Below are 25,630 nucleotides of genomic sequence, written 5' to 3' on the forward strand. Positions count from 1 at the left end.
TTTTGACCGATGGAGGCCGTTTCGCTGTTCTATAAACACATGCATTTCTTCAGCTCCTATGCAAGTGTTTAACACAGAACATTTTAGCAGGCAGGATATAGAATGGGGAAGATGAATTTGTGGAGGTCATTTATTGGCCAATGCTATAATGTCACCAGCCCCATTACCCACTCTGATCCCTGGAGCGGCTCTGCAAGTCTTCTCAAAAATATTTGCAGGTTTATTATTTTTTAAAGATAAGTGGATAAACATGCAGACCAAGCTTTCAGCTTTAATAAAGATGAGTAGCCTGCCGAAAGCATGGAGGGCTGCTGTAGAAACTGAGAAGCAGATTTATTTATTTTTTAAAACCAGTCTCTCACTATAGGAAAAGACTCCGTGGTGACAAACATCGTCATCTCAACCCCCAAACAAGGGATGATAAATCACGATACTAAATAATAGCTTAAGGTTGTTGTACATATTCCTTGACCTTTTCTTCATTCTTCAGACCTAAGCACTCCTACTGAGAAGCATGTCCTTTAGGAAATCGGTGTAACTTGCACTTTGTGTGTGTGATAGCAATATCCATCCGGCATGAAAAGCACAATCCCAGAGTCGGCACCTGACATTCCAGGACAGAGTGCTGACTCATCCCATCACCACCTCTGACGGACCCGCATTCCAACGAGCTGGGTCCACAGGCAAGACTTTTAGTTTTCCCTCAATCCCCTGGTGCATGTTTAGCCTGGAGAACAGAAGATTCAGGGAAGATATGATAGCTGTCTTCAGATAGCTGTCGACCATGGGGTGATGGTTGTAAACTGATTTCAGCAATTACTGTTGCAACCTATCCTGAGATTTGCAGACAAAGGGCAGGCCATGAATTATTTTTATATTAAATGACCAGATAAATAAATATCCGAAGGGCTGTAAGAGACAAAACATAGGACACTGCCTTATAGTGACTCACACAATTCTTCTATCTAGCTCAGTATTTTCTCCAGGATTTCAGGCTGGGTTCTCTCCCAGCCCTATCTGGATAAAGACGCCAGGTTTCAATGTAGGTCTCCTATTGAGTCATCCTCTTCTTTGGCAATCACTCGTAGCCAAGTAAGATTGTCTTTCATGAGCACGGCCTTAACGGTGTGTCCGTAAGTGACTATGGAGGCCAATTCTGGAGCCACACCTCCTTCCAATGTGGGGACATAGGTTTCCGGGCAGGAGTTGATCACGGTGAAGATTTGCCAAATGTGCCTTCCTCTTAGCTCATTTCTCACTTTTATCCTTCTTCAAAGTCCATGATGCCTTTGATAGAAGCTATTTTCCCAATTAAAGCTTATTGAGTAATACTTAGGTGAATCCTGTTCAAAGGGTTGTGTCCAACTAATGGGCCATGTGAGTGGAAGCCCTGTGGAAGGACTTCTGCTTGCACAATGGGGGTTTTCCTCCTCTCCACCCACTGCATGCACCCCAAAATTGGCTGCATGTGCATGTCAGGAAATCCCAGGGGGAGGAGATATGGGGTCATTCTGTCTGGCTAGGTGCAGTGCTTCTACTGATGAAACATTCATCATAGTGTAGCACTGGATTCCACTCTAGGACTCGGTGGTACAGTGATACCTCAGGTTACATACGCTTCAGGTTACATACGCTTCAGGTTACAGACTCCGCTAACCCAGAAATAGCGCTTCAGGTTAAGAACTTTGCTTCAGGATGAGAACAGAAATCGTGCTGCAGCAGTGCGGCAGCAGCAGGAGGCCCCATTAGCTAAAGTGGTGCTTCAGGTTAAGAACAGTTTCAGGTTAAGTACGGACCTCCGAAACGAATTAAGTGCTTAACCTGAGGTACCACTGCATGCTGAATATTTATATTCAACAACACTGAATTCATGGTTAATTATTCAGTTTAACTTAAATTTAATATGCAGACATGGAACGTAGGGTACCAGGCCAGTCTATTTGTCCATCCTGTCCATAATGTCCACTCTGACTGGCAGTGCCTCTCCTGGGTTTCAGGCGGAAGGTCTTGCTCATCACCCAACCATTTTGACTGCAGGAACATTTCAGCTTCATCATGTATGGAGGCTCTATAAATACTCTGAGAAGACAGAGGTGTTCATCTTGAGAGCATGATGAGCGAGTCTGTAATATCATGATTACAGTCGCATTCTTGTTGCTTCTGTGCTGTCATTCAGTAATGAACTGGCAACGAAACAATTTGGGTTGTAAGCAACTGATGCATAACAGTCTTAACCCACGACTATCGTCAACGCTCCCAGCTCAGTCCTGCAAGAGTACTTCACATTTTCTCATCATCTCAGCCCATAAACGTATTTCCTCTTCAGCAAACACCAGATGCCACAGGAAAAAAATAGGGTAAAGTTTTCTTTATTTGACACTGTGTGTGTGTGTGTGTGTGTGTGTGTGTGTGTGTGAATATGAATACTGAACAAAATTAAAACATTAGGCACAGAACCTTTTTTGTGTGCTTATATCCAAGTTTCAGAAATACTGTAATTAGTATGCGCGTGCACACACACACGCACACACACACACAACATGTACACTAATAAAGCTACGAGGAAGCATTGTGTGTAAGAATTTGGGGTTTAAATCCAACACAGAGAAAGGCATGGTTAAGCCCATTGATACAAGCAACCCCATCTCTACATTGGATTTATACCTGAGCAACCCCGAGAACAGTTATTGCCTCTTCCGAATACTACATCATCATCATCATCATTTATATATATCACCCTTCATCTGAAGATAACAGGGTGGGTTATAGCTTAAAAATACAGAAAACACAAAATACTTATAATAATAATAATAATAATAATAATAACAAAAACAACCCATAAACCCACTTCCACAAACATGTTCAAAAGGCCATAGATTGTTTAATCAGCCAAAGGCCTGGTTACAGAGGAATGTTTTTGCATAGCACCTAATCATAGCGTCCCTGGGAAGAGCATTCCACAAACGGGAAGCAATTTCCCTGGTTAGTTTGCAAATTCAAAATTTCTTTGTCTCAACCTTTTAATTTTCCATTCACTTTCTTGGTTCACTGACATTGAGAATTGTGCCTGTAACACACAAACACACACACACAGACATGTCTGTGTGTGTGTGTGTGTGTGTGTGTGTGTGTCCTTTCGAGATTTCTTAATCAACTTTTTCATTTTTTATCAGTTCATCCATAATTTCCTTTTTTTTACCTTCTCAACTTCTTTTTTGATGCGCACTTTGCTGAATAAAAAAACCTCTCCTTACCACTTTGCATGTATCCCATAATATATTTAGATCTGTCCCTTTATCCAAATTCAGTGCAGTTCAAAATAATCCTTCAGAATTTTTGCAGCTTTTTGCGTAGTTATTTGGTTACCTTGAAGACTTTCATTTAGCCTCCACCTCAATGTGGAGTTTTCTTCTCCTTTTAACTCTAATAAAGACTTTGATTGTATTTCAGTTCTTTTTATTCTCAGTGTTAACTAATTTGATATCCATATCAAGTTGATTCTTCCAGCAGACTGATTTGGCTCCACATAATAGGTATATTCTTTTTCAAATGAGTGTCTAAGTTGCCAAACATCAATCAATTTTAAATTCTCCACCAAATTGAAGAAAGTCAGAGGTAGTCTACCTTCTTTTGAATCCGTTCTTCTTATTGTCCTATCCATTTCTAATGAGACTACCCCATTTAAGTCACTCATTAAAATTATTTTTTATCCATAAAATCAAACAATTTTTCTTCCAATTCTTTATAAAATTCCAACTTTTTATCATTTGGTGTGTAGATTCTCATTATCACAATTTGTTCACCTTATAATGCTATCTCTATAGCTACCATTCTTCCATCCTCATCTTTAAATAGCTGTTTGGGGTTGTATTTGTCTTTTACATAAATTACCACACCTTGGGGGTTTTTTGGTCTTATCTGATGTTATAAAGTCCATCCCTAATCTTTTATAGTGGTACCTCTGGTTGCGAACAGGATCTGTTCTGGAGCCCTGTTTGCAACATGAACAGAACGCAACCCGCATCTGCGGGTCATGATTCGCCACTTCTGCGCATGTGCGTGACATCATTTTGCACGTCTGCGCATGTGCGAGCGGCAAAACCCAGAAGTAACCCTTTCCGGTACTTCCGGGTCACCGCGGGACGTATCCTGAAAGAACGTAATACGAAGCAGACATAACAAGAGATATGACTGTATTTGTCAATGCTCTTCTATGTTTTCTTGCTACATGAGTTTATTGTAAACATATAATGTTCAAATTTTCTTCTTTTAATACATGTTCAATTTTATTCCTTTTCAATGCAGGTGGTGCTGTGGGTTAAACCACAGAGCCTAGGACTTGCCGATCAGAAGGTCGGCGGTTAGAATCCCCTCGATGGGGTGAGCTCCCATTGCTTGGTCCCTGCTCCTGCCAACCTAGCAGTTCAAAAGCACGTCAAAGTGCAAGTAGATAAATAGGTACCGCTCTGGTGGGAAAGTAAACAGTGTTTCCGTGCGCTGCTCTTGTTCGCCAGAAGAGGCTTAGTCATGCTGGCCACATGACCCAGAAGCTGTACGCCAGCTCCCTCGGCCAATAAACCCCAGAGTCAGTCATGACTAGACCTAATGGTCAGGGGTCCCTTTACCTTTAAAGTATTTATTCCTGTATTGTTTAACGGGAACTTGGTCCAGACATAACATTTCTGGTTTAAAATGATCTACAGGCTCACATAGTTTCAGCTAACAGATCCAGAAAGCTTGATGAACGGTGCATTCTGGCTTGAGTATATAACAATCACCCCATGTGGCTAGGCAGCCTGTCTGTTGGGTAACCATGTATGCCATTTCTGATATTCACATTGAGGAGTCCTTCATAAGCTTCCAAGGAACTCCAAGGTTTTCCCATACACAGCTTGAAAGCTGCAAGCTCTTAAGATTTGGCTATTTGCCATGTGTTCTGGACTAGTTCTCTGGAAGTGGCATTTCAGAAGATGTTGTTCAAAACTGGCTTAGTTGCCCTTTGTCGAAAACAATACATTTTTAAGTAGGTTTGGCTACGCAGCTGTGTTGGAGTTTGTGTTTGTGCTGGTCCTTGTATACTCAAGCCAAGATGGCTTTTATGGAAGCAATAAAACATCAGCTGTGATGTTCTGCATTTGATGGACTCTTGTTTAAATAATGTCCTTACCACAATGGCTCGTAGAATTGATAGCTCTCAGATAAACCAATGACTATATGTTTAGTTTGTCTTGCTTGAAGGCTATGTTTTTTGGACAAAGTTAAGAAAAAACGGGGCCCTTTATTCGGTGTAGAAAAGAATGCAAAATGAAAATGCAGCATTTCTGTTTGGCAAGAATTGGTTAATATGCCAGAGAAAACTTTATTGCACAAGGCTTGCATATAAATTTACACAATGAAGTGGTAAATTAAAATTGCAACATTGATTTTCCTTTTAGCTCTGCTCAGTCTGCATTTATAATGAAGGATTTATTATTTCTCTTATTTACCACCTTCTGTTAGGAAGTTGGTACAATGGCAAAGTGTTCAGACCAATTAGAATAGGAGATTTCGACAAGACAAGCAAATCCAGTTGAAATGTCTAAGGAAAATTATTCTTGTGTTTAAATCAGAGAAGGTCAAATGGTGGCCTGTGGACCAGATCCAAAGCCTGAGGAAAATTCATTTGGCCCCAGTTAAATTTATGACAAAGAGTTTGGCCATTGTTTCTCTTGTATAAAAAAGAAAAGGTGTTTTAGCATGATTGTTTCTAAGCATTGTCCTCAGTGCAAGCTTGATTATATTCCCGAAATTTGCAAGTCCAAGTTTCGTGCTAAATGCCTACCCTTAGTTCACCTAGCTACGTGGTTCCAAATTTGGAGATGAGGTGACCTTGTTCCACCACTTCTTACCTCTGCAGACAACATTTCTGATGCCTTAGGCCAGGCAACCCCATACTCAGTCCTCCAGATGTTTTGGGACTACAATTCCCATCATCCCTGACCACTGGTCCTGTTAGCTAGGGATGGTGGGAGTTGTAGTCCCAAAACATCTGGAGGGTCGAGTTCGGGGATGCCTGCCTTAGGCCATGCTTTTTCTATGGCTCAACAGCACAGCCTACAAGCACTAGCTAGGATTTAGTGTCTAATCTGTGTGACTGGCTTTCTCATAAGTATGACAGAGTTTTGGTAGAAAGGCTACCTATCTTTCTATTAGATGTTTCCCTTGTTGACCTCATAGTAACCGTGAGGCGAGGTTGGTTGAAATCAGCGCTTGAAATGAATTAGTTCAGCTGAACAACATTCACTGGTCTAGTTCAAAAATCTCTGAACGACACCTGAAAGTTGTTTTCACGATTGCTGGGTGAACTAAGTTCATTTTGGGTTTGAATTTTGACTAATTGCTAGTTCAGCTTCAGCTTCATTCCTTTACCCAACTACACTCCCCCCCCCCAAAAAAAAAAGAAATTAAAAGCTTTCATTAAAAAAGAATAATAATTTAATCAGACATCCTTAAACAAAGTTAGTAAGCAAAACATGGAGGCAACATTTTTGGTCTTATTAGGCAGTTAGAGAGGTATTGATGTTGCTAAGAATACTTTGTTGCTTAATCATGGTTGCTAATAAATCTAAAGGAAAGAATGTGAGGCATTTCCTTATCTTCCCTGTTGATGAGATTCACTCTCATCCAACAATAATGGCTTACAGCAGTGATGGCCAAACTTGGCCCTCCAGCTGTTTTGGGACTACAATTCCCATCATCCTAGTGGTCAGGGATGATGGGAATTGTAGTCCCAAAACAGCTGGAGGGCCAAGTTTGGCCATCACTGGCTTACAGTGAGAAGGGCAGGTGTAAGAAAACAGTGAATGTTGCCTTCTGCCTTTAACAGCTGTGTGACTTGCACAAATTTAAACTGTAACCTTCTGAATGCTGACTTTGTTTTGCAGAGGAAATTGGGTGAACTTGGAATGAACTGGTTCATTTTGTGAAAGGGTGAACTTGAACCTAGTTCCTTTTGGAGAGGATAAACTAGAACTTCCCAAGCACTGTTTGAGATGCAGGGCAAACTCTCAGGAATTATATGTCAACTGAAAGCTTTCATGGCCCCAGTCTGCAAATGTTTTATTAAGGGCTGCAAAATGAAATGAACCTGAGAAAACAAAAACCCTGTGACAAATACAGTGATGGTGCAGGACCATAATTAAACATAAAAACCACTGTCCAATCAAGAGTGTGACCTATAAAAAGAGATGTTAAGTGAAACCTTTCAGAAATTTAGAAGTTAGGCAACACTTGTATCAGAAACAACCAGAATTATATTCTTCAAGTTGTCTATTATGCAATACAGATAGGGAGAATAGGGAGGGGGCATAAAAAAGAACCCCCAAATTGTTTAATATTGTAGGCATAAGGTCTGCATTTATGTTCAGTCTCAAGATGAACACTGCAGACTTAATTAGATTAGTCTCTGCTAGATGCTGCAGATGCCGTGGTGCTGTCTAGGTTTCTAAGACAGAAGACATGGCTGATCCACCCCCATTTTTTGAAACGCAAAGTCCAGAACTTACCCAGAAACACACAAGTGCCTTATAGCCAGAACCTATGCCTGGGGGCCATGGACTGCTGTTGGACTACCACTCCCATCATTCCTGACTGTGGCGATCACACAGGGCCCCCGGACGTTTGACAGTCTATTGACCCTGTGCCGCCACTGTGATTGCTTTTTTCGCTGCCACCAACCCGTTTCTCCTCATGGGTACACACGGAGTCCAGTCAGTTGGTATCATTAACAAATAATCAAGTTTATTTATAGGCCTGAACAAGCTTATGGTTTCAGTTAATTTTTCTTAGCAGTTTCTTAAACCTAGTTCCGTAACTGTTCTATGCGTTCCTAACAACTTCAAACTGATTATTCCAACTATCTATCTGACTCCACCTAACCATTCCTCTCACTCTCTCATCACACAACTCGACCAACCCACAGACTTAACCTCCCTCTTCCTTCTTCAACTCCCAACTCTCAACTGACTTTCACACAACTCCCCCTCTATCCCTAACTCCTCCTATCAGTTTCCACTGGCCAATCACATCACACTCATTTTAACCCTTTCCTTATGACCCACCTAGGAGGCAAACGCCACACTGACCATTGGCCATGCTGGCTGAGGCTGATGGGAATTGGAGTCCAACAACATTTGGAGGGACACAAATGTTCCAGCCCTGCCTTTTGCGGACCTTATAGCCAAAACATAAAGCAAATGTTTTGTGCAGTTCCTTATCTTTCCATATTCCCTACAGCACTCACTTCTTTGTGTAACAGCCCACCTGACGAAGGGTTCCAGAAAACTCAAAAGCTTCCTTTGTATTTTATGACAAGTTTTCTGGTTCTAATTGTAGGGATAGCTCGACTCTGGATTTGGATTTGCTTTTCCCCTTGTGGACCAATGGGGATTCCTTGGTTTTTAATAAGCATTTTTAAGTATCATTCATCACTTCAGAAAGAAAAATTAAGTCCAGACATAAAATAAAAAAATACATTTCCTGCATTTTCAATGAATGCTTGCTATGAAGCATTCTGTTTCTGAATATACAAGCACTGCAGGATCTCTGCAATCGCTCATCTGAAATATATTATTTGGAAGCTATTTGAGTGCAGTCAAGATGAAGATGAGACGGTCATTTTAAGCAGAGCTTCCACTGTAGCAAAAATCTCATTTTCTCTCCAGGTGAAGATAGACAGGTGGGCTAGTCTATGCTAATTTGCAGTTAAATTCAAAGACACTGCTCTAGGATTCATCCGAATAGATGCTTAGTTCTAAATATAGGAGTTGAAATCATAGTAGCAACTCACAGGATTAAAATTTTGGCAAAATTTGAGAGTAAGTGACATAAAACTTTTCAACTGATTTTTTTTTAATCTCATACAATCAGTCTGTAACTTTTTACATAGTCCAATATCTGGCCATGTATGGGTTTTACTCATTGGAAAAATGTTTATAGTAGGGGTTCAGTTTGGATCTGGGTTCAGTGCTCCAGAACAGAAGATTCGGTCTGAAGCACTTGGAGGCTATGCAATTTGGCTCAGGGTCCATATTCATTTCAGAAAGAATTGAACGTTGCTTTTCTACACTCACTATTATGGGGAATAAAAAATGACTATGACGTTTCCCCCTTTTAGCAGAAGCAAGTGGCATTTTCAGGCAGGCTAACCTCTCCAGAGTGGATTAAGCCTGCCAAATCACAGGCGAATACATGTAGAGTTTATTAGTAGGGAATATTAGCTTAAGGAATTGTCTCTAACTTAGGGAGCAGAAGTGGATGAAATTTGCAGCCATTGCCCCTTCTGTTGTCACTAATCTTGCTAATTTTTCAGAAGGATTGCTCCAGTGGTTTCCCCTCAAACGCAGCCCTTACATTTCCATGAGTGGTAGCTTGAAAAGGGTGTGTGTGTGTGTTCCATTGGGCAAGCAGAAATACTTGCACGGGTGGGACAATCTGCTTTGTGCTGTGTTGAATTCCAACCCGTGTGTTTTGGGTACAACTGATATCTAAATAGCAGGCATGAGAGAAGTTTCCCTGGGTAAGAAATCTGCCCAATTGCAGGCAAATTGCTCCTGCCTGCAACTGTGCTGGTAGGTGTGCATTTGTTGGGGGAAGAACTTAAATGGCTGGTGCTGCTGGTTTCACTGCCAATACCACTGCTGCCATTGCCAGTGCCAGATCCATGCCCTTTCTCCCTGGAGTTCACTGCCCACGACATGCATGAATAGTGTAAGCTCTTTGAAAATGTATGAATAGCGTAAGCTCATTTTTCCTTGGGAAAATCGTGATGGTTATAGTTAGTGATTGTTAGATAAGGGAGACATTTCATTATTTGAGGAAATAAAGAAACTTTATTATAATGCATCTTTCTTTTATCTATCTGTCCTACGTATTATATAGTATCGTTTTATCACGTTGAAAGCTAGGCCTTGACATTTCACTATTGCTACAGGGAAGGAACATTTTACTCTCATTTAGGTGCCAGGACCATTATTATTGTATTCGTGACATGGATTTGTATAATCTTTATAATGATTTATAATGCTGTGATGATTTATCATATTTTAATGATTTGGAGTTGTCTCTAGATGTGCATCTAAAATATTTAAAACTTAATGAAAGTTCTAGAGACTTAGCAAGCACAGCATGAACTGCGAGCAAAAGCTGGTTGGGTCGAACCAGATTAATTACCCAGATTAATTACTTGTTCCTGTTAACTGGAATTCCTCACAAGATGGTGTTAGGTTAAAATTCCCAGGTGTGTCCATCTAAACTACTGACACTGGGTGATTACACAGAAGCAGTGTGGTTATCATTCATGACTCAACTGGAAAGGCTACGTGATCCCACTCATACTGCTTTCTTCTCTCCCTTTGTTTTGCATATTTCATTCAGCTATATGGTACAGCAGGAGGAGCTGGGTCTCAGTATTGTAGTATTCTGAGTATATACTCAGTATTCTGAGTAACTGCATCCATGCTGACTCATTTTATTTTATTTTATTTTATTTTATTTAAAAAAGGCTGGTTGGCAAAGAACAATTGACTCAGAATTGGATGCCACAGTTCAATAGAGTCACTGTGGCGTAGTTCTTAGCGTGTTGGACTAGAAGTGCAGAGACCTGGGTTCAAATCCCCATGCAACCACTAAACTCACAAGATGACCTGGGGCCAGTCACTCTTTCCAAACCTATCCGACTTCACAGGATTGTTGTGGGAATAAAATTGGGGGGAAGGGGGACTATGTATGCCACTTGAGTTCCTTGGATATGGGGGATATGAATAAAATGACTGAATGAATGAATCATTTAGCAAAAGCTGCTATATTCAGAATATATATATATATATTTAGTATGTGTTTTCTTAAATGGATGGGCCACCAGAGGACTTTAGACCTCTGTTCCAGAGTTTATTTCTGGGCTCAGTTCTAGATGTTGATTTTTGACCCGAAAGAGCTTTGGCTTTGCACACCCAAGAGATAGTGTTGTTCTCCCCTATGACACTTCCTTGGTGCGTGTTACTTGTTTAGTAACGTTACTTGCTTCATGGACTTAGGGTTGTTAAAATAAATCAAAAACAATAAATATATTTTCATTAGCTACTGTAATAATTCATAATCCTCTGCAGTTGGGAAGGCTGAAGTCAGCGATGAATTAGCTCAGGTCCCTGCTCAACCATAACCCTATCCATTTGCTCTTTGAATATAGAGTTACACTCCTCTTATTCCTTGTAAATTGCTGCATAGGGATGCATTTTTCTGATTTGCAATGAGCTCTTCAGTAGTCCCATAAAAGTGGGATAATGCATGTGCCCTATTCTTACAAACAAATTTAAATTACTCAGTTTCAGAAGGTTGGGGGCGGGGAATGATTCCATTCCCATGTGGCACCACTGTAAAATTTTATGGCCAAACTGCGGGAGGCAGTGGAAAACAGGAGTGCCTGGCGTGCTCTGGTCCATGGGGTCACGAAGAGTGAGACACGACTAAACAACAGCAAAACAATTGTGTATCTGTATAGGGTACATGTGGTGCTCCAAATGTTGTTCAACCACAACTCTGACCATTGGGTGTGGTGGCTGGGGCTGGTGGGAGTTAGAATCCAACAACATCTGGGGGGGGGGGGGGTTCAGGTTCCTCATCCCAAATTTGGATGCATAAAATATACCCCTGTGGGATGAGATCAAAGGTGCATCTAGACCAGATTTCTCTTTTCAACAGTAACCAGCTAGATGGTTCCAGAAATCCACAAGCAGGCCATGGAGGAAGCACCCCATCCCAGTTGCCTCCCACTCCCAGTAACTGGAATTCAAAGGCTTCTTGCCTCGGAACAGGAAGGTTTGGTTAAGCATATGATAGCCCTTTTCTCCATTAATTTGTCTAATCCTCCTCTAAAGCCATAAAACAGTGGCCAGTGCCCCACATTGTGGCTGTGAATGCCATACATTTTAATATCATGGAATAATAAAAGAAGAAGTAGTATTCAAGGCAGCATATGGTCTTGCAGAATAAAACAACAAGACTTAAAAAAAAAATCTGGAAGAATGTTTTACCTTTATAGTAGCTTCAAGATTATTCCTAATTGCTGTTATTAAAGCTTGTATTTCTGCAGAAAATGCAGATAATCATTGTGATGAATAAAATCACTATGTAGCCTGTGGGTTTTTTATTTTATTAAAAAGATTAGGTAAAGACAATGTCAGAATCCTTTGTATTAGCTATAAGAGCTGTTGTTTAGACTAGGGCTCCTTTGTCTGCCATGAATATTTCACATTTAAATTAGAAATCTGCAAAGTTGAGGTGGAGGGATTACTGTGTATGAGAGATGAATAAGGAGCCGCATTATAGCCTTTGCAGTAAGGAGGATAAGTACCACAGTTCATCTGACATAAGAGATGGATTACAGTGAATCTGAAGTGGAAGAAGGTTTATTTAGGAATTATTAGCAATGGTTTGCATTTATGTAATCTATTAGTATAACACAAGGAGAGTTATGTGATCCAGCAGAAGGGGGAGTTTACTTCTAGATTTATCAGAGAGATTTCCTATTTACAATGCAGCTCAGAACCTAATATATGCAAGGCACATGCTATTTCCATCTCCTTTTTTTTTGAAAAAACGAAACAAAAGAATTCAACATGGGAGAGAAACAAAATTGCAACTGAATCTTCTTTTGGCTTTTCCATACCCATATATAATCTGTGTGCTTACACAAAGTATGCACATACCTCAATTGCACACTGTGCTAAATCACCAGTGCTTGCAAGAAGTTGATATTTTCCCTTTAGGGTAGTTCAAGATATAAAGCATGTGTCTCAGAGCATCTAAGCATTGTATTATCACATATTTTTAATCTTTAAAAAAGCTGCTTCGAGTACCAGGAGCTGTCACTTGTGCACTAATAAACTAATATAAAAGAGAGATGAGTAAACCATTATGAGAAATGCTTGGCATTTTTGTGTACCAAAGAGCCTTTCGGTGACCTCAGTAGAAGACAATATCCTAAGTAGACATTTATGAGGCCAGGCCAGAAGGAGTGGTTTTGTTTTCTAGATCTGAAATGCATACATTTGAGATTAGATTCCGATTTTGTTTTGTTTTTTACATTAAAGTGTAAATTTCAAGAAAATGTCAACCTACAGAATCCTCACAGTTCCTAAGTCGTGCTTTTCAAAGCCTAAGCTAGGCTTCTTATTGATGTAGAGACCGAAGGGATAGTCCTTCATAGCCCCACCCCCAAAATGTCAGTGCATTAATTGGCCAACTGTGCTAGAGATATAGATCTCTAGCAGCTATCATTCTCTCCTGTTTCTCCCGTGAGATTCTTATCAGATCACTTGAGAAAATGTAGTGGGAGAGGGCTGAGCTGGATTGGAGACATGGCATGAGGGAAGGGCAGCTTTATTCTTATGCCACAGCCGCAATCCTAGTCAGAATCACATACCCCTTTGAATGTCAGCTATTCACAATAGGAAAGGCCATGGCTTAGTTGTGGGGTGTCTGCTTTTCATGAAGGAGGTCCCAGGTTCACTCCCCATCATCTCCAGGTTAGGGCTGAAGGAAACCCCTGGAGAGCCACCACCAGTCATCATAGACAATACCAAGCTAGAACGACCAATGGTCTGGCTCAGTAGAAGACTGTTTTCCATGTTCCTATTCCCCTGGTAGTGTGGAGCATCAGCTGCTATTCCACTTGCGCCTTATAGCCAAAGACCAGTGATACAGGAGAACTTGGAGATGCTCACCTGGAAGCTTCCCTAGGTTGGCCCCATCTAGTCTCATTTCAGTAGGACTCTGCTCCTCGAGGCTTGAAGAACCCAAGAAGCTAAAACTGTCTCTGGTGAAGCTTTGCTTAAAAGGCTCCTCACCCAGCAGTGAGTGTGAAGGCCACTCCCTGCAAGACCCTTTCCCTTTCCACCTGGTCTAGGGGGCTAGGCCCAGATTCACCAGCCCTACTGAAGAGGCTCCTCATGAGGCTGGAGGAACATCACCCGGCTGTTGTTTTATTGATTGATTGATTTAATATGCTGTAAACCATAGTGATGTATGGAAGTGAGAGCTGGACCATAAAGAAGGCTGATCGCCGAAGAATTGACGCTTTTGAATTATGGTGCTGGAGGAGACTCTTGAGAGTCCCATGGACTGCAAGAAAATCAAACGTATCCATTCTTAAGGAAATCAGCCCTGAGTGCTCACTGGAAAGACAGATCGTGAAACTGAGGCTCCAATACTTTGGCCACCTCATGAGAAGAGAAGACTCACTGGAAAAGACCCTGATGTTGGGAAAGATGGAGGGCACAAGGAGAAGGGGACGACAGAGGATGAGATGGTTAGACAGTGTTCTCGAAGCTACAAACATGAATTTGACTAAACTGCGGGAAGCAGTGGAAGGCAGGAGTGCCTGGCGTGCTCTGGTCCATGGGGTCACGAAGAGTCGGACACGACTGAACGACTAAACAACAACAACAAACCGCTTTGAGATTTTTATTAAAAATATAAAGCGGTATAGGGGGGGAAATACACTTTTCAGAATCTGAATGGGACAGCTCATTCCAGCTCATTGGCAGAAGGCAAACTACAGTAAAAGGGAACTTGTAGTTCTGCTTCCATTTGCTTTGATATTTTGTTTGGAGGCGGAACTTTTATTGCTGGGCAAAATTAATTGTTTTCACGATTCCGTAAGTTGGCCAGCAGTGCTGTTTTGTCTTTTTCCTTTACAAGAATTTAAATCATTGTTGTAATATAAAGGGGTTTTGGTGAGCACTGAGCATGAAGGACACTTCACAAAACTGAATTATTTTCTTTATAACTTGGGATCAGAACCAAAGGGAATGGTAAACCCTTCAATAAATTAACTCGCGCTGTGTCGGCAACAGGCTTTTCCTTGCCAAAGAAAACAGCTTGAGGCAGCTAGAAGGTAGGGCTTTGAGTGGCTGGTGAAGGTTTTAGGAAACAGACATAGAATTGGGGAGGGGGGGGAGCAGTGTCCTTGATTTATTTGTCTGTATTAGCTAGAAGGAGAGTTGCTGTGAGTGATGCCAGCCTGAATAAATTCAAGGCTTCCTTGGCCAGGTAATCTGCCTCAGAAAACTGCCCTTATCGTAGGGGGTTCAGACAAAGTCCTCTCCCTTCCCACCCCACCCATCATTGTGCACATGTTTGCAGCATGTGAAAAGTAGAGATTGACTCAAGGACAAATATCTATGTCAGGCTAAAGTTTCTTCCATCTCATTTCCATGCTGGGTTTTTAATGATCGTATCCTTGAAAAGCTACTTACCCCAAAAAAATGTGACACACAAAAATAATAAAAAGGTGGGTGGGCTTGTGAGCAATTCTGAGGTGCTCTGAGGGCTGCTGGGCTGTCATTTTTGTTGCTTTTAGAAAGTAAATTCAGCCATCAAAAATCGGTGTAGCAAGTCTTGCTGGGAGCAACGGGTCTTAATTACATCCTGTCACATATATATATTTGGGTGCGTTTTATGTCTTTTGTGATCAGTTTCCCCCTTGGAGTCTGCAAAGTAAGTAAAATGTGTAAAAAGAACCCTGAGAGCATGTGTCATCAATGCACATCTCTTCCAGCAGAACTTCCAACACTGGTTTTATAGTGCATAGCAGCAAGACCCATTTGCACTAGCTAGCTGCTCCTAGGTGGCAGGAATCGCTTTTTAGAGAAGACTGACAGATAACCCTCAGACCACCTTGTGTGCCATTTTGTAAGAGAGCGGGACTCCAGCAGTGCATAGATTCTCATGCTCTGATCTCCACATGGTTCCAGGCAGATCACATCAGGTGTGTCCTCTTTGGAAATGCGACTTGCCAACAGTTTCTGAACTCTGTTAAATGTGAAAAAGAAAGTGGACAGTGGCCATTTCTCAGTTGTATGTTTTGTATGCAGTGCCACTTTTTCATTTGGCTTAATGTACAGTATGCAAAACCAAATGGTAAGCTTGCTTGTGGAAATACCCCAAGAATGTTCCACAGTGTTATCTGCACACACTTTGCTAGTACAGAAGCATAGAGTCCCCACCATATTTATTAAGGGGAGGGGAAAGCAGTTACATTTTCTTGCTCTGTTTCTTAATAGGCAGTCTGCTGTCGTCTTTGTTACAACTTTAGTCTGCTAAGCTGTCAGAATTTCTTTCCCCAAAATGGCCAGGGAGGCCTTCCTCATACATGCCCAAAAAACTGAGAGCAAAGAACTTGCCAGTGTTTTTAATTTCTCTTTCATGCTTTGGGTAGAGTGAGACAGTAAAACGGTTTTCACTTCAAGGTGTCATGAATATGATAATCTATGGAAAGAGCACAAAGCAGATGTTGTGCAGTGGAAGTGTAGGCATGTCTTACTCAGGAGTAAGCCCTGCTGGTTTCCATGGGATTTACTCCCAAGCAAGTGTGTGTAGGATTACAGCCTAAGTTAAGCACATACGCTACTGAAGGAATCCCTGATGGATTCAAGTCTCTTCTGTTTAGAGAAGACGTTATTGTCTATTAAGTGACAGTCTGCCAGATGTTCACCAAGTAGCACAGTAATCTATTGAAATCTTCATTGTGTGCCCCCCCCAAGCCAACACTCCCTACTTCCCACAACAGAGGTATATCATTCATTTTGGCATCCTTGCTAATCAAGCATTTGGTTAAACACACAGTATGGTGTTTAACTCCCCTTTTTGTGTGTATGATGAATATTACATAGCCAGAAGACCAGACCAGTTGGTCTTTTAGAACATGAAATGTTGTTGTACTGTAGCAAAGAATAATCCCTCAAATCTTCTTGTTTCAAAGCTGACAAATAAATCAGATCAAGATCACTGAGTGAAGTCTAAACAAGAAGGAACGGTGTTGCCTTTAACAGATGAGCAAATGATGTGATGTTGCAGAGAGTGATGTTATCCAAGCCAAAACTTTGAGGCAGATTTGGGTGGTCCCTGTTCAAGCAAAACGTTCGTGGAATGTTGAAGGCAGAAAGTATTCTTTAAAAAAAAGATGAGCAAAATTTCTCAAGGGGAATGAAGGCTACACTCCCTGTTGTTTAGCTACAAGAGGATTAGATGTGTGAGGAACGTCTCCCCCCTCCCATGATACTTCATTAATCTTGTCAATATTCTTCTTACTTCCTTTGGAATCCCCACAGATGTGCTGCTATCAAAATACAACACACAAACACTGATGTTCAGTCAAACTGCTTATGGCTGCTTCCCTTGCACAGAGCCCTCTTATTTTTGCCTAGGAATTGCTTTTTATAACAGCGGTGGAGAAAAAGTAGTGCCCCGAGTGTTGCCAGGAATTGGTCATGCTGTCCGGGGCTGCTGGGAATTTGAGTCCAACGAATCATGAGTATCACAGGTTCATCACTTCTGCTTCACACAGAACACAAAAGCAAAACCTTATAAGTGATCCAAGCATTGAACTGTTCAAATTGAGTCTTGGTAAATCCACTGGTGGTGTTTTAAATAATGAAATGAGTCTTTGTTCTAACCAAGTGTGCAAAAGACATGTATTTCATAAAATCATATAATGATGATGTGACTATTTCTGTGCTGTGAAGTGCCCAGAGATCTATGGATGAAAGGCAGTACAGGCAACTCCCAATTTAGGCGCATACAAATGACGCGCCGAACCTGGAAGCGGCCGCAAAATATCATAAAGACATCATGGAAAGGAGCAGAATGGGGGGGGTGGAGTGGGCTTATGTGTGCAGGAGTCTGGCATGGAACCCCCACACAAAATGTGGGTTGCCTGTATACAAATTTAATGAATTGCATTACATTAAAAATAACATTAAAGGTAAAGGGACCCCTGACCATTAGGTCCTGTAGTGGCCGACTCTGGGGTTGCGGCGCTCATCTCAATTTATTGGCCAAGGGAGCCGGCATACAGCTTCCGGGTCATGTGGCCAGCATGACTAAGCCACTTCTGGCGAACCAGAGCAGCGCACGGAAACGTTGTTTACCTTCCCGCCAGAGCGGTACCTATTTATCTACCTGCACTTTTACATGCTTTCGAACTGCTAGGTGGGCAGGAGCAGGGACCGAGCAACAGGAGCTCACCCCTTCGCGGGGATTCAAATCGCCGACCTTCTGATCGGCAAGTCCTAGGCTCTGTGTTTTAACCCACAGTGTCACCCGCGTCCCACAAAAATAACATTAAGGCAGTTATTATGAGGTCTGGGGGAAAAATGGATTTGGATTCAGCTAAGCTACAATACAAGTGAAAGACAGTGCTAGGGCTCCCACTAGTTAAATGGGACTTTGCCTCTTTCCTCTTTCCTCTTCCCATGCTCCCTGCACCTCTCCAGATCTGCTCTGGAGGGTTAGGAGAACAGCATATAAGGGGAGCAGAGGGGAAACATTTTGTCTGGCAAGCAGAAATGATTGTCATGACAGAAAGATCAGAAGAACATGGTGTTGAATTCCTCCCCAAATCGTTACAAAACTCAGTGCTATTTTTCTAGAAAAAGGGGTGCCAGAACTCACCACAAACACCTCCCTTGCTCTCATAGAAAGGCAACTGAGTTCTGGCAAGTTCCAGCTGAAAGAAAGCCCTGACAAAACCCATATTCTTAAAAGCTGGCTGCTGCTTTGAATTTTAATCTTAAATATATCTGAGACTTGACTAAGTGCTGTACTGATGCTCACTCAATATTTGATTAACGTCATGAGAGGGAAAGAGTGGGCTCTGTTTGTGGACCCTGTCCTTGCATCATTGCTGCCCACACCACTGTGGGGCAGGGGAAGTCTGAAATGGAGAATCCATTGCACACATATAGGCTCCTTATGGAATTTTGAACCATGCACAATCAGGTTTCTAAACCGAGTGGGGAGCCTGCATGTGTGGAGTAGGCTCCTGCTTAAGACTTCCCCTCCAATGAATGGACTGGGTTTAGGGGGCAGAGCCAGGGAAAATACCATGGCAAGGTCAGTGAGGACAGCCCTCCTCAGCCCTCCCATGTAGTCGTAATCACGTGATTACTAAAAGGGCTAGTGAGACATTCTAAAGTCCTGTAATCTTGGAAGCAGAGGAAATGTTTTGCCAGGTTACTAAATACCTGCAAGTGCATTAGTTTTGCAAATATCTAGTACATGTATTCATCATTAAGTAATGAATTACTAGTATTATTATCTGAGAGAATTAGTATGAACTGGTCATATTACCTTCCTCAAACATGGCCAGTGTTTCTTCCATTAAAAAAAAGATACAGTAATTTGAAAATGAAGATATCAGGCGCCTGCTTCTCTTAGGAAAGCAGCCTCTTTTCTAGTTCATAATATGCTCAATTGGCTTTAGATTGATCTGTGAATAAATTATAATCGAAACAGGCTTATTCACCTTAAAGCTTTGCTGGCTTAAGGTTTCATTGTTGATTCATTATGTTGTCAGTTCTCTATTGGCAGTCTAATGCTTTTTATATCTAGATAGAAACAGTTCTACTGGTAGATACCGTTATCTTTAAATGAGTAGGATTTAGCTTATCCAGTGAGAACAAATTCATCAATGATGAATCCCTGGAGAAATACTGAAACAAAAATCACATGGTTGCAGGAGATTTGTACACTTCATCAGTTACAAGGTTGCTTTTGGAAGCTGAGTGCCAGAGATTTACTTTTGGATAAAAAGGGGAGGCAAGAGAAAAGCCCCGCTCTGAAACCAAAGGGACAGGGAGTTCTGCCACATTTCACACTGGGATACTTTGCCATCCTACAAATTATTCTGATCTGTACTGTCTATATCAGGGTCAGCCTGCCAGTTCTATTCAAACCCCATCATCAGGATCCAGCACTGGGTCATCTTCAAGGCCACCCCAAGACACATTCTAGCTTCGAGTGAAGGACAATGTGTGTTTCTTTCCCTTCCTCTTGCAATCCGAAGAAGAGCTCAGATGAAGTACTGAAAGGACAGCTCCATCAGGATACAGCTCGTCCCATTTCTCTTCCCAACCCTTAAAGATATACAATAGTCTTCCTCAAAGAAAGTCACAGGTTCAAGAATGCAGACCTTATGTGGGCAAAACATACAGCTCAACAAACAGTTCTCCTGTCAAATAGGATCAGGGATGTTGGCAGAGAGATAGATATCCCAGATACATTTCCTTTGGGGTGACTTCTCAGATGGGGGCAATATGGGGTGTGGAATATATGGCTGATCATAGAGAATTTTTGACTTTAAAGTGGGATTAAATGATCTTCAAGTGGTGATCTCACCATATGGTTGTTTTGATGGAAATGAATGTAATGTGAACAGAGGGCAGTAACCAACTAAACAGTTCCACTAGTGCCATGATATTTCCTTGCCTTTTCCTCTAACTGCATGCTTCTTGCATGCCCTATAAATCTGCTCTGGGACATTGGAACAGTGCCCACACCTGTTCCCCCTGCACACATATTCTATTATTATTATTATTATTATTATTATTATGCTCATCTGACTGGGTTGCCCCAGCCACCCTGGATGACTTCCAGCAAATAAAATATCAAACATTATTCAGATGTCTTCTAAAAGTCAGATAGTTGTTTATTTCCTTGACATCTGATGGAAGGGCGTTCCACAGGGTGGGCATGACACCAAGAAGGCCCTCTGCCTGCTTCCCTGTAACCTCACTTCGCGCAGTGAGGGAACCACCAGAAGGCCTTTGGAGCTGGATCTTAGCATCTGAGCTGAACAATGGGGGTGGAGACGCTTCTTCAGGTATTCAGGGCTCCTGAAGTATGTGATGGGGTACCATTGCATAGCACATTGCCCTGCCTATGCTACACTTTCTTAGCTGCTGGTAACTCTACCTGGAGATACCAGAGATTGAGCCTGAGGCCTTCTACATGCAAAGCAGATGCTGTGTCGTGAGTTATGGTCCTCCTCCTTAGGTGGAAGATCACAATGACCTTCATGGGTTGCAAGGAACTTTAATGGATTGGTGGTGTAGAGTCATTATCTGTAGGTACTGGCGTGCTTAGAAATTGGAGCCAGCGTTTATAGGTTTCTGGCTGGAAGTGGAGTATTTTGGAGCTTAGTATTCTTTCCCTTTGCTGCATTATATGAAAGAAGCCCAGAGGCTAAAGATTAAGAAGCTCAATGAGGTCAAATAGTGAAATGAATAAAATTAGCACTTTCCAGAGTTTGCTTGGAACTGGCTGCCATTATAGTAACCGATCCAATATCCCTTTAAGCGCCATGTCAAAATAATCTCAGAGCATGCTTTATAAAGTTAGCTAGCAAATCCATTAGCTGTAAGGGGAAACTGATGTAAAGCATTAAGCAAATGGAGGTTTCTCACCCAAGTTCTATGAATCTTTAGTGCATAATATTCCCTGCACCATAATAATAAACATAGAGTGAATTTCATTTATTTTAATGAGTGATGTGTATTTTTATATAGCAGGACCCTAGTGATACATACCCCAAAGAAATGCAGTAACTGAGGGACAGATTATCCCACTACCAAACTTTCCAATTTTCATTGTTGTCCATACATTGCAGTCTTTATCCATGGTTGATTGGTTTATTTGTTTTGCATCATGACTAGTGATGCCACTAAAACTCCTATCAAAAATTTTCTTGGGGGAATTGTGGCTAACTGGCTAAGAACCAAAAGGATATAAATGCACACACAACCTAGCACAATTTTTACTATTTAAAAAAATCTTTTTTAAACAAGTTTTCATAGATTGATGAATATATGTTTTAATTGGATAAATATGCATGTGGCAATTTTAAAATGAAGAAGGTGGATAGCTTCCCGAAGCATGGGAGAAGGGCAAGAAAGATAGATTCGGCATTCAAATCATTGATCATGTCTGTCAAATGTGGGATGAAGTCATTCGCTCTCACTGGGGCCACTGTTTTCTATACAACAGTAATGGCACACTTTCTATTTCTTTTAGAAACTTCCTAGTTTTGGCCCCTACCTTGAGCAGCGCAAGAAGATAATAGCTGAGTCCAAAGTGAACATGATGGAACAGAGCACCCTGGTTTCCCAGCTTGAGAGAAAACATCTCGTTCCTAAAAAGCCCATCCCAGCTGTGAAAGTAAGTAGCATCACAGAATGTGGGCCTCTTGTACAAAGTGTCGTGGTTCAGTGGTGTGAGTTTGGGATGGTTTGTGGTTGTCATATGCACGGGAACAGTGACGGAAGAAAACTAAATCCTACAAGCCTTTAGGAGATGCAACGCCAGCCTTATGTGAGGGTGTTTATTTTTAGAAAAAGAGAATGTATGTATGTGTGTGTGTGTTAAATAAGGACAGGGAAACCTGTGGATGTCCAACTCTCCTTAGCCTCAGCTAGCATGTCCAGTAGTCAGGGATGATGGGAACTGTAGTGCAGAAATATCTGAAGAGCCACAGGTTTCCCAGCCTGATTTAAATGGCCGACGCGCAATTTCTGTTCTCATCCTGAGGTAAAGTTCTTAACCCGAGGTACTATTTCCAGGTTAGTGGAGTCTGTAACCCAAAGTGTTTGTAACCCGAGGTACCACTGTACACCGTTTTACCTTACGTGCCTTCTGCTTTTCGTCTGTCAAGATGATACAAAAGACCAGATTATTCTGGGATGAGAGAGATCACCTTGGGGTAGTTTGGTGATACATACAGGATCCAGATTCATGTCTGTTAGTAAGCATCTCATATTCTGAAGTAGCAGGTGAGTGTCACAGGCAAAAGTGGAGCCAGCCTTTTTCATGCTGAATACATTGATGGGAAGGGACTTGTGAACAACACACCTAACTGCAAGCTGTATGCTCTCAATTTTGAGGGTACCCAAGCCCCAATCAGATATTTCGCTCATATGCAATGCATTTTTCAGCCAGAGTGCACCAGGTACTCTGGACTGGTGCTCCCCCTGCCTGCTTCTTGCCTTTACATACTTCTTAGAAGCCCAGAACAAACATTTTAAGTCAAAATGGAAGCTGGCCAAAGCGTTCTTTTGTTTTTTAGATCTATGACTCCACCTAGCTCCTGGCTGCTCCTAGCCATGATTGGTCAAGCTATGGGGCGTGGTCAATTCATATTTCATTTTCTTCAGTCCATCTCCCATGTACTGGTGGTGGGCTTTAAGTTTTCCAGCCCTTCTGAGTTGCCCTAGCCATCTGCCTGAATCTAAGAGAATGAGGGAGGCTGGGGCACATTTATTTGGCCTGCTCCAGAACCAGGGGCGACCCCCAAACCAGCTAGGGAGACAGCTTGCAGTAGTTTTAGCACCTTCTGCAGGCAGTGAACACAGTTGTTGTCAAACTGGCATCTGTTCAGGGCTGCCCCAAGTCATCCGGTGACTTCATGGCAAGTTCCAGCACCTATATTTTTTTTGGGGGGGGAAGCACTGCCCATATGTGATTAACAGTTGTATGTGGGGCGGGGGAATAAGGCATGACCAAGGTTCACAATCACAGTGGGAGCCTTTGAGTCCTCAACAGGGTTCTCCTCTGCAGACGTACCTCCATGTGTGAATGATGGAGGTGAGGCTGCTAGAGATACTACAGAGGTCTTGTTGGGACTGGTCCTCTCTCCTGGCTTCTGCAGTTGTTAATCCTACGAGAGGAAAATGAGTGTGAATGGTGTTATAGTCTCATGAATGTCTGGACTCCTTCTCTTTCCCATGGCTTACATTTTGGCAGTGTTTCTCAACCTGTGGGTCCCCAGATGTTGTTGGACTACAACTCCCATCATCCCTAGCTAGCAAGGCCAGAGCTCAGGGATGATGGGAGTTGTAGTCCAACAACATCTGGGGACCCACAGGTTGAGAACCATTGCATTAAGGGAGTGTACCCTTCAGATGTTGTCAGACTACAACTCCCATAAGCCCCAGCCAGCATGACAGAAGGGGTTGATGGCAGCTGGAATCCAACCTCATCATCTGAAAGGCACCACACTGGTTTACCCTTGACTTACATCATACTGATAGTTCAAACAGCTCTATTCTGATATTGTTCCGACTGCAAGCCTTCTCTCTGTGTACATGGAAACACCCAGCAAATATCGTTGTTTGTTTGTTTTGAAAGAGGCTTGAAGCTTTCAAAGACTTCTCTCACCTTAGGGGTTTTACTAGGGTTTTTTTTATTTTTCGGGGAAAATATTGATGTAATTGTCAGAGAGAAGAACACCTGCAGTTTCAATGAGGGCTAACTTTGCCACGGCAGATGAAACAAGAACAAATACTGGAGAGGTGTGAAAGGGCAGGCAGTGTTTGGGGGTGGAGAGACTAGAAATATATCAGGCATTTTGGTAGGAAAGGAGAGAACGTAGTAGAAATATATAAGATATATATACCACAATCTGAACAGGGCACTGATACTGATCTAGGCCCTGAAATGATGAAAGGGAGGGGGAATAAGATAGGCAAAGAATAATACTTAATAAAATAAAATAAAATGTTTGTATCCTGCTGTTTGGAACCTCAACATGACTCATTATCAGATATTGCAATTACTATCATATAATGACCAAGTCAAAATCCTAGAACAAATCCATATGAACCCTAGAACAGCAGGCAAAAAAATAGTAAAAAAAAATACCACTCAGAATTGAAGCTCTGCAGGGGGAATAGAGGTCTCCTAGCAACTCTCTGTACCCTTAAAACACTTCTCTGGGAGAAGCTATGAGTATTTGAAGTGGTGTGGTACTGCTTTGAATGTATAGTGCAGGTGGGACCTTAGACACTTTGACATGATATATGTTGGCAACAGCCTACTTCACTGGACTAGTAATTGAAATTGCCAAGTGCAAAAAGAAAAATGCATTTTTAAAAATTATTATGCTTCAGTTAGGAATGCTTGCAAATTCAAATTTCAAATTCTGCTGCACAGCATCCTGATCCAGACCTCCCCAGCTAATTTGCAGACTGGAAGGTAGTTATCCATTGCCTTTTGCGCTTCCTGAATATTCCAATACAGTTCTTAGTGCATTCATTCATTCATTCATTCAATAATTCAATCAATAAAGTTTAGCAATTCACAATTGGAGATAAAATATATTTAGAGATGTTTTCTGAAGGAAAATATAGGTACTTCTAAAAATACTTAAATATGAATTTCCACACTTAAAAAAAAATAAAGCCTCTTATAAATGCAGCCATGGGACTGATGAGCACATGCAAAGGTGGCAGAAACTCAAAGACTAATTCACCCATTCCTAGCTCATAGCTGTCAACGTTTCTCTTTTTTAAAGGGAAATTCCCTTATTCCAAATAGGATTCCTCACAAGAAAAGGGGAAAGTTGACAGGTATGTCCTAGCTTCAGTACAATGGCCCAGTCTTTAATGAGAGGCTGCAGAACTGGAATGTATTAGCAGGTTTAAATCCATTCCTCGGCACCTGGGCAAGGTTGATTTGAGTTCAGGACTGCCCCGGCCCTTAATCTCCCCAAACCTCCATTGTTTTCTCCTCATCCCTGTCATCACCTGTCAGCTTAACGTGTTAAGTCCCCACCACCACCATCACCACTTTCACTCAAGGTATTTCCCTGACTAGGAAATTGCTACTAGGCAACACTTTGTGTAACTAGCACTAGAACACACAGAACATTGATGATATTCCCAGCTGAGCATCAGCAGCCCGTAAGTGCCTCCCCCAACTCCTCTCAGTTCGCAATCCGTGTACAATAAACACTTTAGCCAGCAATAAGCTCTCTCCGTTG

The 25,630-nt window shown here is 41.8% G+C and overlaps 1 protein-coding gene and 1 long non-coding RNA gene across 4 annotated transcripts in view; one reads left to right on the forward strand and one right to left on the reverse strand.

Moving 5' to 3' along the window:
* Positions 1 to 25,630, forward strand: part of DPYD (dihydropyrimidine dehydrogenase) — a 498,994-nt gene that overhangs the window by 456,859 nt on the left and 16,505 nt on the right. For all 3 annotated transcript variants that reach the window (XM_083444836.1, XM_083444835.1, XM_083444837.1), the window contains one exon: positions 21,889 to 22,032. In XM_083444836.1, the coding sequence (XP_083300962.1) occupies positions 21,889 to 22,032 (144 nt within the window). The remainder of the gene's footprint in view (positions 1 to 21,888; positions 22,033 to 25,630) is intronic.
* Positions 1 to 25,630, reverse strand: part of LOC310679613 — a 46,330-nt gene that overhangs the window by 2,841 nt on the left and 17,859 nt on the right. The window contains exons 6-7 of the long non-coding RNA XR_014512396.1: positions 15,715 to 15,849; positions 11,542 to 11,685 (exon numbers count right to left, since the gene is read on the reverse strand). This is a non-coding gene — a long non-coding RNA (uncharacterized lncRNA). The remainder of the gene's footprint in view (positions 1 to 11,541; positions 11,686 to 15,714; positions 15,850 to 25,630) is intronic.

Source organism: Podarcis tiliguerta (genome assembly GCF_965153285.1).
Source record: "Podarcis tiliguerta genome assembly, chromosome: 6".
Taxonomy (NCBI): domain Eukaryota; kingdom Metazoa; phylum Chordata; class Lepidosauria; order Squamata; family Lacertidae; genus Podarcis; species Podarcis tiliguerta.